This window comes from Ziziphus jujuba, chromosome 2, assembly GCF_031755915.1.
Source record: "Ziziphus jujuba cultivar Dongzao chromosome 2, ASM3175591v1".
Taxonomy (NCBI): Eukaryota; Viridiplantae; Streptophyta; class Magnoliopsida; order Rosales; family Rhamnaceae; genus Ziziphus; species Ziziphus jujuba.
In genome coordinates, this window is record NC_083380.1 from 11,375,880 (window position 1) to 11,387,736 (window position 11,857).

General features: G+C 31.6%; 1 protein-coding gene across 1 annotated transcript; it reads left to right on the plus strand.

The window, feature by feature from the left end:
- LOC107418386 (homeobox protein knotted-1-like 6) lies at positions 1-8,553 on the plus strand. The gene is made up of 5 exons (XM_048467040.2): positions 1-519; positions 1,157-1,276; positions 1,384-1,525; positions 7,664-7,905; positions 8,056-8,553. The coding sequence occupies exons 1-5, from the start codon at positions 193-195 to the stop codon at positions 8,212-8,214; spliced, it is 990 nt and encodes a 329-aa protein (XP_048322997.2). The 5' UTR covers positions 1-192; the 3' UTR covers positions 8,215-8,553.
- Positions 8,554-11,857: the final 3,304 nt, after the last annotated feature.

Below are 11,857 nucleotides of genomic sequence, written 5' to 3' on the forward strand. Positions count from 1 at the left end.
TAATTTAAATGTATTTATTTATTTATTTATTTTTTCAAACTAAAATATAAACATTTCTCTGTGTGCGCTCCCTCTTCTGCCTCACACTTCCACTGACCCTGACTCTTTCTCCTCTCTCTCTTATTTTTCTCTTTTTTCCTTTGTGTCTCAGAGTCGGGCTAAGCTAAGCTGATCTTCTTCTCTTCGGAAACAATGATGGATAATCCGTACGGAATCGACACAACGGCGGGGTTTTCCGACCAGTCGTCAATGGAGGTTCCGGGAAGCTTTGTTGCTCCGGCGGATTACTTGAGTTTTGAAGGAATCGGGGATCGGGTACCTTCATTCGGATCCGACCCGATATTTTCGGGTTCGTCGTCTACGGCGGCGGTTTCGGATGAAGCTTCAATGGTGGTGGCTGCCGAAATTCAGAGAGGAACATCGTCGGTGGATGATGAGGTTTCACGTGTAATTAGGGAGAAAATCGCTTCTCATCCTCTTTACCCAAAGCTTCTTCAAGCTTACATCGATTGTCAAAAGGTCCAAGTTTGCTTTTACACCGCCCAAAATAAAATAAAAATGATTCGTTTGGTTGCTGAGAAAACTAAAAGAGAAAATTAATTATGAATTTAGTGATGGTTTTACCGGCTCGAATTACTTTGCGTTCCCAAAAAAAATGATGAAAAGTTAGTACAAAAATTTTGAAAAACTGGAAAATGAGACTGAAGTTTTTAGGTGGTGGGTTGGACTATATAAATTTTCAGATTTCCAGGTTGCTTAAAAAACGGCATTTCTCTTTGCTTAATTCAGTTAATTTTTTTCTTAGCTTTTTTTTTTTTTTTTTTTCTCAGTAGCCAAACAAACATATATAGCATTGACATGAAACAGTTTATGAAAGAAGCTTCTCGTGCTGGTGCAGTTATAGATTTCCAACTTCTTTCAGTAGTCGCGTTTAGTGTGTGTGCTTTTTAATCTTCCAACCGCGAATTTTTCGGGCAGTTTGATAATTCGTAGCGCGCCTCTTGAAGCTTCTTTCTCTTTTCTCTTTTTTGATTCAAAGATTGCGCTCTAATTGTGTACGCTGCTTAACGTTTCTTGCTAGTCTATGCGTGCATATATGTATATATATATATATATATATATTACTTTTTTTTTTTTTTTTTTGGGTGAATTTCAGGTTGGAGCGCCACCAGAGATTGCTTGTTTATTGGACGAAATCCGGCGAGAAAACGAGGTTTGCAAAAGAACCGCCGTTTCAACTTCAGTAGTTACGGACCCTGAGCTCGACGACTTCATGGTGTTTTTCTCTTCATCTTCTTTCTTCCAAAAACCCTAGCTAAAATCCTTAATTCTTCCTTTATTATTATTCTTATTATTTATTTATTTATTTTTTTCTGTTTGAAGGAAACGTACTGCGAAATACTGGTGAAATACAAATCGGATCTCGCAAGGCCGTTCGATGAAGCTACAAATTTTTTGAACAAGATCCAGACGCAGCTCAACACTCTCTGCACCACTAGTAGTGCATCCAGAAGCTACGTTTCCGGTCTTTCTCTCTTTCTCTTTTCTCACTCTATCACTATAGTTTTAATATATTTTACTTGTTGGTCTTGTTTTTTTAGATGTGTGTGTGTGTGTGTGTGTGTGTGTGTGTGTTTGTTTTCCTAATATGGTCGTGTTTATGTTGATGTTATGGCCGATCTAAATGGAGGCTGGTGCTATAATGTTTAAAAACAAAAATGGATCACTGAAAATAGGCGCACGTTAGCACGAAAGCGCGGGTTAGAAGGACAAAACTCACATGAAGAACAGTGGTCGTTTTAATTCCTATAGTCTCTGAGTTTTCCCTTTATTGGTTTCTGATCAAAAACCTGTGTCTTTGAGAATAAAAAAGTGGGTGAGTTTTCAGTCAGAAATATATGGCTAGCCATTTACAGCACAGACCAACAACAATAACCCTAGATGTGGAAGAAACCAGCTCTTTTCTTGGAAAGCGACCTGGATTGACTTCTGTAGGAAGAGGGTTTATTATTATTATTTTTTAAGGTTTTAAGATTGCTTCCAGACACCGGTTAGGAGGGCAAATATTATAAATGTAAAAAAAAAAAAAAAGGTTTTAAGATTGCTATTGTAAATATTCTTATTATTTCTATTTTTTTTTTAAGGTTTTTAAGATTGCTTTGAGACACCGGGTTAGGTTTTAAGATTGCTTCGAGACAACCGTGGTAGTATGGAGATATTGTAAATGATAAAAAATAAAAATAAAAAAGGGTTTTAAGATTGCTCTTAAGAAGATTGCTGATAACATATATACATACGTGTATATATATATATATATGTTGATATCCATGGATAATCAATCTCCTTTCAATGCATATTTACCAAAAAAAAAAAAAAGATCTCCTTTCAATGCAATATGAGTAGTAGTTAAGACCACCATAAAGACAATGAGTTTGGTAATAATAACAAAATGTTTTTCTTTTTTATTCTTTTAGTCCGGTATTGCTTGTACATATATATATGTATATATATATATATATATATATTTTTTTTTTTTTTCCTCTCTTTCGAGTGATTTTATATTATCTCATTTATTTTTACAGCAGAAAGTTCTTTTCAAAAATAATTTTCTTTCCTCTCTACAGTATGAAAACTAACTACTGATTCCGAGTAGACATTTGTCTTTGAAAATACAAATTTTCAGAGTTCCAATGATGGCATTAGCAGCCAATAGAACTTAGAAGCCCGAGGGACTGGTTTTGGAAATTTGTGAAGAATTATTGGTGGGTTTGGTTTTGCTTTTTAATATTCTAGGCCAAATATATCAACATATGCATAGATTTGAGGATAACTTAACTCAAATAGTTCTGATTATGTTTAGGTTTCTAAATTATGTTAGAATAATATGAAAAGTTTTATGGATAATGAAACCATATATACATATATATATAAAATATTCTTAAATATTACACCAGAATATATATATATATATATAAATATATTCTAAAATAAATATAACTACCCGTCAATAAAATTTAGTATGTAATACCTTTTATTTGTAGAGTTGTGCTGGCTTAGGTTGTAATTGGGCTCACATTTGTACTGGGCATTGCTTTATATATACATGTAAACATTAATACAACCAATGCTAGAATTAGTTTTATAATTTGTCTGTGCTTTTAGTATTATAATGTTGATGAAGTAATTTGTATATTTATAGTTCAAGGACAAATATGTTACAAATATGCTAGCTCGTATCCTTCCCTAAAGTTATGTCTGATAGGAATAAGATTAGAGTCGTGTGTGTGCGCTGTAATTCTTACTTTAGTGCGGAAAAATGACAACTATGGTTTTTAGTGAGCAAAGTATTGCTTCTTAATAAGCTTTTTGGGTGCAATTATAAATGTCCGTTATTTGCATATTTCTAACAACTAGAGCATTCTTTTCCATCTGTTTTATTAAATTAATTGTTTGGTTTTAGTATCTAGATCTTTATGCCAATGGAGCATGACTTAAAAGTGCATGCAATGGGAGGAAATTAATAACACGCCTGGGAAAAGGTGTTGAGATTAGATCAAATCTGCAATCTGAGTTAAAAAAGTCTTTTTAATTGTTTTCTTTCCACATAAAAAGTACTTGTGAGGAATAGTTGCAGGCAGTTTTATATGTATGTAATGAAACTCAAGCTTAAAAGAAATCACTTTTCCCATAATCATCCCCATCATCAACACAAGTAGATTCCTAATCGAATCTTGCAAAGAACACGAGAATATCACAACAGAGAGAAGTACATTGTGTTATGTTTTCAAAATATTATGTTTGCTCGTGCTGGATGACCAATCTCATATTCCTTTGATCACTGTTGATCTCGTACTTTTGAGGTTGTGTCTATACATATAAAATGCTCAAATACATAGGTTCTTGCACTTGCAACAGATGGACTTTGTCGAGGATATTTTTTTTTAATCATATACTTTTAGCAACCAACCCTCAACGGTATGGATATAGTATGGTCACATGCAATTTTTAGTTTCACTTTGTCGAAGACAGCTGCTCTTTTCATGCAGTGTATCTAGATGTGTGGCTTGGGGATTATGGATTTGTTATGGTAGTAAGAGCTGTACCAGTTTGAAATGAAAATTTAATGATTAATATAATTGGTTTGGGCAGATGCATTAAACTATAATTAAATCCAAAATGTACGTCACAGCCAAATGAGCAGCCTAGTTAGTTTGACATATTTTGAATTGGGTTTGAGTGCTTTCTGCCAACTGTATGGTTGAGCAGGTTGTTTTGAATTTCTGATAGACAAGGGCTCCCTATAAAGACTTATATGAAGAAATGGATCTAGTAGAGGTTATTTATTTATTTATCAGTACTATATTATTTAATATAGTAAGAACTGGTTTTTGTTTGAAGCTACAGACTATGAATCTTTGGTTGCTTCTGCCAAATTGATATTTCCAATGTTTAGAAATTTTCTCCAATCTTTTCCTGAAGAAAAATCTCTAAGAACACACTTAAGAAAATGTCGTTCAATGATTTATTGAAGATCTAATTCTTTGTTAGAAAAAGTAACTTGTTGATAATATAATAACTTGGATGACTTATTTATGTTTGTTTACTTATTGTAGCATTTGTACTGTTATTTGGTAATCTACATCATTTACGATGACACCACTTTGGTTTATGTCCGTGCATGCAATGATTTACAACTGTGGGGGGAGGCTTTGCTAGTCATTACACAAATTTGTACGTAATGTACCACAAAATCAGGCCTGTATCTGTATGATGAATCACGTGTTGTTCAAGTAATTTATTGACTCTTAAGAAGCTTCATTAATAGTTCTAGATTTTTTTTCTTTTTTCCTTCCTTTTTTTTTTTTGGAGACTTAAAGGGAGAGAAAAGACAGGTGACTTTCAAGAGTAGGAAACCATCTATATTGCATATGTGTCTTTTAGACTACTTAGGTCCTTTTGACTTCCTATGCAAACAAGTTGGAAATGTCCTGTTATCTTATTTCATTTGTGTGTGTAGGCAACTTCCTCCACAATAGCATTTCTATATGTATATATATATATATATATATACACACATACACACATGTAGAAAATCTCTCATCAGGGATATTTTCATACAGGGAACACATATTCTCATATTATCCTAGACAAATTCCGGATAATAAGTCCCAGATGAGAGAAAAAAAAAATATTTATATATATATATATATAATATGTTTTTGGCATGTTTATGAAGTTTTTCCCAAACAATCTAAACCTAACCATTTGAACTCTTCATTCTGGTTTTGAGCTGTATATATAAGCAGGATGCTAGTTTGTTAACAGTAAACATTCCTCAGTTCAGCCTATCTTGCTTCTGAAAAGAGTTGTGTTGTCATTCTTACTCCTGCTTAGCACCCAATTTTTTCTTGTCCTTACTGAAAATTTACAATATCCAAAGAGGAATGCGCTTAAGTTGTTCCGCTCATGTATATCTGCAATTAAAGTTTATGTGCTTAGTTGCCTTAATTTTATGTCATAGTTTTGGACTGTTTATTGTTCAGAATTATTCAAATTTCCCATTCTAATGCTTTATATGGTGTCCCTTCTTAGATCTGGTTATATATATCATATATGAGTCCTAGTTATTATCAGCATTCGGCAGATAAAGGTTGGAACTGATTGAGTAGTCTATTTTGAGTGTGGTTTCGGACTTTCTGCATGTTACCATACCACCATGTTCTTTAGCTTTGCAATTGGAGAGAAGTCAACTCAGATTTAGGATACAGACCAAATGCTTAGCTTGCATGACCAAATTGCGTGTTTTTGCTTTTATTTGGATTGGAGATCTCAAGCAGTAACATTCTAATTGCGTATATCATTGAACTAAAAGGAAAAGTGTTCATATGCTAACTATGTTGTAGTTATTAAGTCTTTTGATGATTCACTAGGAAAGTTACCCATTTTTGTCAAGTTTGTTTCCAGGAAACACTTGTTGCTCTAGGCTAAGAGTATATGGAGCTTAATGCTAAATAGTCTGTTCTGGTTTTCTGCTACCTTACTCAAATTGTTGATATTTTGTGTGTTTTATTTATTTATTTATTTATTTTGTTCACCTAGGTTCATAATAGCGCGAGAGGAAAAATATTTTGTTTTATTTATTTATTTATTTTTTATACTGGCATATTATGGTAGTTAATTCTGTCCCAAAATCCTCTATCTTTGTGATTTGTCCCAAAGTTCTCTATATTTGTGGTGCTGCTTTTGCCTACTATGTGGTAGCTAAGAAAATAAATTCTTAATATAGAGGTGAGGTTTCTAAAATTGCAAGTGGTTTTTCTTTATATTCTCCATCAAACTTTCTCCTCATAAATATATATATATATATATATATATATGTATGAGTATGTATATATATATATGTGTGTGTGTGTGTGTTATAAACTTCTTCTTTTGAGTGAAATATATATTATAAATTTAATAAAAAAATACAGAGAATTGAACAAAGGAACTTAGTTGGAATATGAAATATATGTATTTCTTATCCATCTCTTTTCTTATCTAATTTAGTTATCCTCTAAATGCTAGAAAAATAATTATTTTGCAATAAATACGCCTGCAATGTTATTAATATTATATTTTGTGTAAGATATACTATGTTACTATTATTAGTATTACTTCCTAGATTAGGATGAAAAAAATACGTAGGTGGCAAGTACGTAGGTGGGGGTTAAGACTTTTAAGGAAGGGCACAATCGGGAGAAAAAAAAAAAAAAAACAAAAAAAAAAAAGCTCATGCAAATTGGGGAATCATTGTCGGCAAGAGACTCCCGTATTTTGCGGTGGGAGCAGCCAGCTTTTGACATTGAAACGACGCTGCTTCCTTTGCCTATGTGGCTCTGTCCCCACCACAACTCTCTCTCTCTCTCTTTTTGTTTTTGTTTTTAAATTTTATTTTACGTCATTTTGAATGTTCCATCTTAATGGGCTTTTTCAGTACCACAGCGCTCACGTCTCGTCTGCTCTGCACATATTATTAACTATTCTTTATAACATGGATTCGGATCTCGGGTCAGCTCGATACGGGCCGAAACAAGAAAAGAGAACCAGTTGAAAACCTCAGAGTGTTTGCTTTATTTATTTATTTATTATATTTATATTTATTTATGCAATGATGGGAAATTGGGTTAGAGTTTGAATCTAGAGAGTGAGTGTTTGAACAGCGTGCCTTGCGGGGTTAAAATATTTTGATGATGTTTTTTGACACGGCCGTACATCATCACTCACACTGACTGTGATACGACACAACAAACCTCTGAATCTTTCTCTTCTTTTTATTTAATTTTTTTCTATTTTATTGTTTCTTTTTTAGCCTTTATCCTTTTCACTGTCTTTGGATTTTTGGATACGGAGGTGGGGACCCAGCACTTCTATGTAACATGGGCTTAGTGATACATCACATCCCCATGGAAACATGAGATCATGCCTTCCATGTTTTCATGGCTTTTTGTGGCCCCCACTGCCTGTTCTCCTCTTGTCCAATCATCTTTTTTTTGTTTTTTTTTTTTTTTAAACTTTTCATTGTCCGTTGTTTTTTGACTTGGGCAATTTCATTTTAATCTAAAAAATTTTGTACTATTTTAATCTCATTTATTAACGTTCATATGGAAATATTTGATTGTAGATGAAACTGGTGGATCGTCAGAGGAAGATCTAAGCGGAGGGGAGATAGATATACAGGATAATTGTCAACGAAGAAACGAAGATCGAGAGCTTAAGGACAAGCTTATGCGTAAATATAGTGGTTATATTAGCACTCTAAAACATGAATTCTGTAAGAAGAAGAAGAAGGGCAAGTTACCAAAAGAAGCAAGGCAAACCTTACTTGATTGGTGGAACATTCACTATAAATGGCCATATCCAACGGTAAAAAATTAAATAAAATACTAATCTTTAATATGAATTTGAAATTGGTTTTGTAATTAAGTATTTAAAATATTGTTTTTTTAGCCAAAAAAAAAAAAAAGTATTTAAAATATTGTTTGTGATTGTGTTGTGTTTGTTTATTGAATGTAGGAAGCCGACAAGATTGCATTGGCACAGTTGACAGGTTTGGATCAGAAACAGATAAACAACTGGTTTATTAATCAAAGGAAACGCCATTGGAAACCATCAGAGAATATGCAATTTGCTATTATGGATAGCATCTATGGTCCATTCTGCATGAATGACTGATATCCATTGGCGGTTTGTTTGTCCCTCCATCTTTTCTTTTTTCTGTAAATTTTTTCAGCATGACATTTTTGCTAATGCATGGTTAAATTGCTTTGCATATTTGTTAGTTTGTAACTCCTCTACATTTTTACCCTTTTTTGCTAACAAAGAAACAATTTCACAACCAGTGGAAAAGTTGAGCTTGGGCTTTGTTTTTAGCTTGAATTAGAACCTTTGCCAAATGGGCCAATGACTTTTACAAAAATAGGCCCTGTAGGTCCCCAAGAACTCAAGTCAAAAGTTTATGCCATTATTAGTTGAGTAAACCCATGAATGAATATTTTTCAATTTTTACACTCATTTTGATTCGAAATTTTTAGCAAGTTTGTCAACTATGCCATTCTCATATTGACTTGGGTGTTGTGGGTTGGTCAATGGCAATCAGGATCCGGATTTGTCCACCATTTTAGATTTGGATAGAAAACCAAGTTGAAAAGAGAAAGGAAAAAAGGATCAAAGTCTTTGGGGCATGATGAACGTTTTGGTTTTGATGTCGCTATAAAATATTCCGGTGATTATATTTCACATTGACGAAAAGTGTCTACTAAGGAAGACCTTTATTGTCATGATAAAAAAGAAAAACAAATAAATAAATATATATATATATATATATATATATAGTGGAAGACTTTAAGAATCTACTTGAAGTTTGTAGATTGACTTTAATTTAGAGTGAAAAAATAGACTTTGCAGATTGACAAAGCTGCTTGAAGTTTGATATAATTCCATTTATGCCACGTATCACTTTTCTATCTCGATTCTGTAATTCTAATATCATGTCAAACCACTTTTTTATATGGAAGGTTAAGTTTATAGGATATGAATCTATAATAGTTTATGTACTTTATTAAAATCTATCAACTTTTCAGTTATGAAATCCCAACCTAGTATCTCAGGTTTGCCAGTTGTAATCCAAAATGAAATTTTCTTCTTTGTTGAATAGTATGCAAGATTTTCTCATTCTTGTGGAGTTAAACTTGCCAAATCGTATGTCCATGCCACGACAATTAAAAAATATTGGAAAATAACAAACAAAAATAAAATGATATATGAATGAGTAAAACTTATTTTTCATGGTTTCAACATTTTATTGACCTTATGATTTAGCTTTATGTTTTTTTGTTATTAAACATTGGAGTTTAAAGGGTTGAAATTTAAAAATTAATTAATGGTTTAAATAAGTTTAGTAACATGATAAAATCTTATTTAAATAAAATAAATTTTGTAAGAACCTAATGAACTATAATTGTATTTTTAAATCTTAATTATTTAAATCAAATTAAATTGACTCAGTTGACATTCACATCTACATTTTGGAGGAAGTTAGATATGTATGCATGCATAAAGTAGGAATAAAAATTAGAGTTTGTTTAATTAAAATTTTAATAATATTTGGTTAGGAGGCAAACAAAGAAAACCTAATTAATTAGTATAGTAACGACCAAATATGCGCGTTTATCTTTTATTCTAGGAAATAGAAAAACAAAACAAAATCCAAGTTGCATCATCTCCCTCCCAAGGAAAATTGAAATTTTTAAAAGCCCAAGAATATGGTTGTTTGACGAGAATTTTGTGGTCGATTTTAAATTTGAGTTTTGCCAAAAAAATAAAAAAAATTAATAAATGCATTGTTTCCAAGATTAGAAAGTTCCCTTTTGTATATCAAATTTTTAATTACAATCTATTTTGATATTTTATATGTTCAAGTTGAGTTTTTAAAAAAATTGGAGCATATGATATTGATAACAAAGTAGGCCTAAAAAAATAATTTTATTGATAGGTCACGTGAAGTTTACTCATTATAAACACACATGAAGAGGACTTCTTTTGTTATACAAAGTAGGGTTCTCATATTGTTGTCCATCATCCAAAACATAACTCTATAAACTCTATAATGTCAAAAGCTCAAGCATGCATTAAAAATGATATATTAAAAATCAATATATTTTAGCAGCATGCTAATATTTTTAGTGTGCTTATTTTAATTTTTTATTGAACTTATTTATTTTAATAATTCAACCAATATATATTATTGTTTATTTGTGAAGTATTTTAAAGCAAATGATCCTACAACGAAAGAGTCAGCTTCTTGGCCTTTCTGCCTCGTAGTTTTGGTAAATGAATTTGAGCAGAGTGACATTTTAACCTCTTGTCAGCCTAATGCTTACTGTATGGAAACAATTTAAACTTTTTGGTGTATATCCACTATGAAAAAAATATATATTTCAGAAAAAAAAAAATACATCAAAAAATAATAGACAATATCTATTATAGGGCTTCTGAAAGGAATGGAATACATGTATGAATGAAGAGCTTGGAAGTTGAAACTTCTAAGCTACAAATTCATCATTTCAAAAGCAAATATTGTTTGTTATCTTTATATTAATCATGGGTTCGTTTCTTGAACAGTAAGGGGATTGATATTGCTTGTCAATCAAGACTACTTTTTTATTTTGTTTTTTAACGAGAATACAGTGAAAGCATGGGTTTGGATATTTGCTATAATTTCAAAGCTTCTAAGGTGATTTCACTCCAAGAGTGATAAAATAAAAATTAAAAAAATAAAAGAAAAAAGAAACAAGCAGTATTCGATCAACCTTACCTTTTTGTAGACTTTGACACCATAAAATTGAAAATGGTTCAAGAACTATATAAGTTTCTCTGTTTCTTCGGTATAATTCCATGTTGACTTGGGGGGTGAGTATCTCCAATTGGAGGATTTTTTTTTTCCTCCTTGAATCAGAAGTTGGATTAAATTGTCAAATAATCTTGATATTATTTCTTTTTGCAATTATCTAATGAACTTTGTCAAGTTTTGCCAAAAGCTCAAAATTGTAAACTATATAGAACAAAAAATCAAAGTTTTCCAAGAAAATGCTCCCAAATCCCTGAAATAGATTTCATGTTTAACACACCAAGAACTCCAAAAAAGACGTTAATAAAAAAAAATAAAAAAAAGAAAGAAAGAAAATTGATCCAACTCTTGTAGTGGAACCTGATAAAGGAATGGTCTATATTTCCAATTTTTATTTCTAAGCATAAAAAAATATTTCTTAATACCTTAATTGAAGTTTTTAACTTAGTTAATGTTCAAGAAAAGTACATATAAAACCTATCCTAATCAACAATTATCAAATCCAAAGACCATAAATTTAAGATTCTTAACAAATTTATATGGGGCGAAGTGGGTCAATTTTGCATATAGAATTTCCAAGAAGCTGTTACGATACAAGAAGATGTTACGATACAAGAAGATTCTAAGTACGAAGGAATTTCTAGTTGAAAGCTTGTGGCTCCAAATGTGTCAAAATAAAATAAAATAAAATAAAATAAAAGTCCCATTTTGGCGGCTATTAATGTCTTTGAAATATCAAATTGTAGGCTTCCATGTGTAAAATGCTGTAGCAGACAAAGAAATAGTTAGAGAGAGAGCAAAACATAGTTTGACATGGAAAAATCCCACATGGCGTTCTAACTATTAAATTCTCTATTATGCGTTCATTTTAACAATATTTTCTAAATAAAGAAAACAAACATAAAAATCCAGATCATCCACTTCTTTTATTTTAATTTTTTATTCTGTCCTCCTTCAGTCCTTCTTCCT

Bases quoted from the DNA above. Each gene is read 5' to 3' on its own strand.
- LOC107418386 (XM_048467040.2), top strand. From the start codon at position 193: ATGATGGATAATCCGTACGGAATCGACACAACGGCGGGGTTTTCCGAC. The intron at 520-1,156 runs GTCCAAGTTTGC...GGTGAATTTCAG, and splicing joins CTTACATCGATTGTCAAAAG to GTTGGAGCGCCACCAGAGAT. The intron at 1,526-7,663 runs GTCTTTCTCTCT...ATTTGATTGTAG, and splicing joins ATCCAGAAGCTACGTTTCCG to ATGAAACTGGTGGATCGTCA.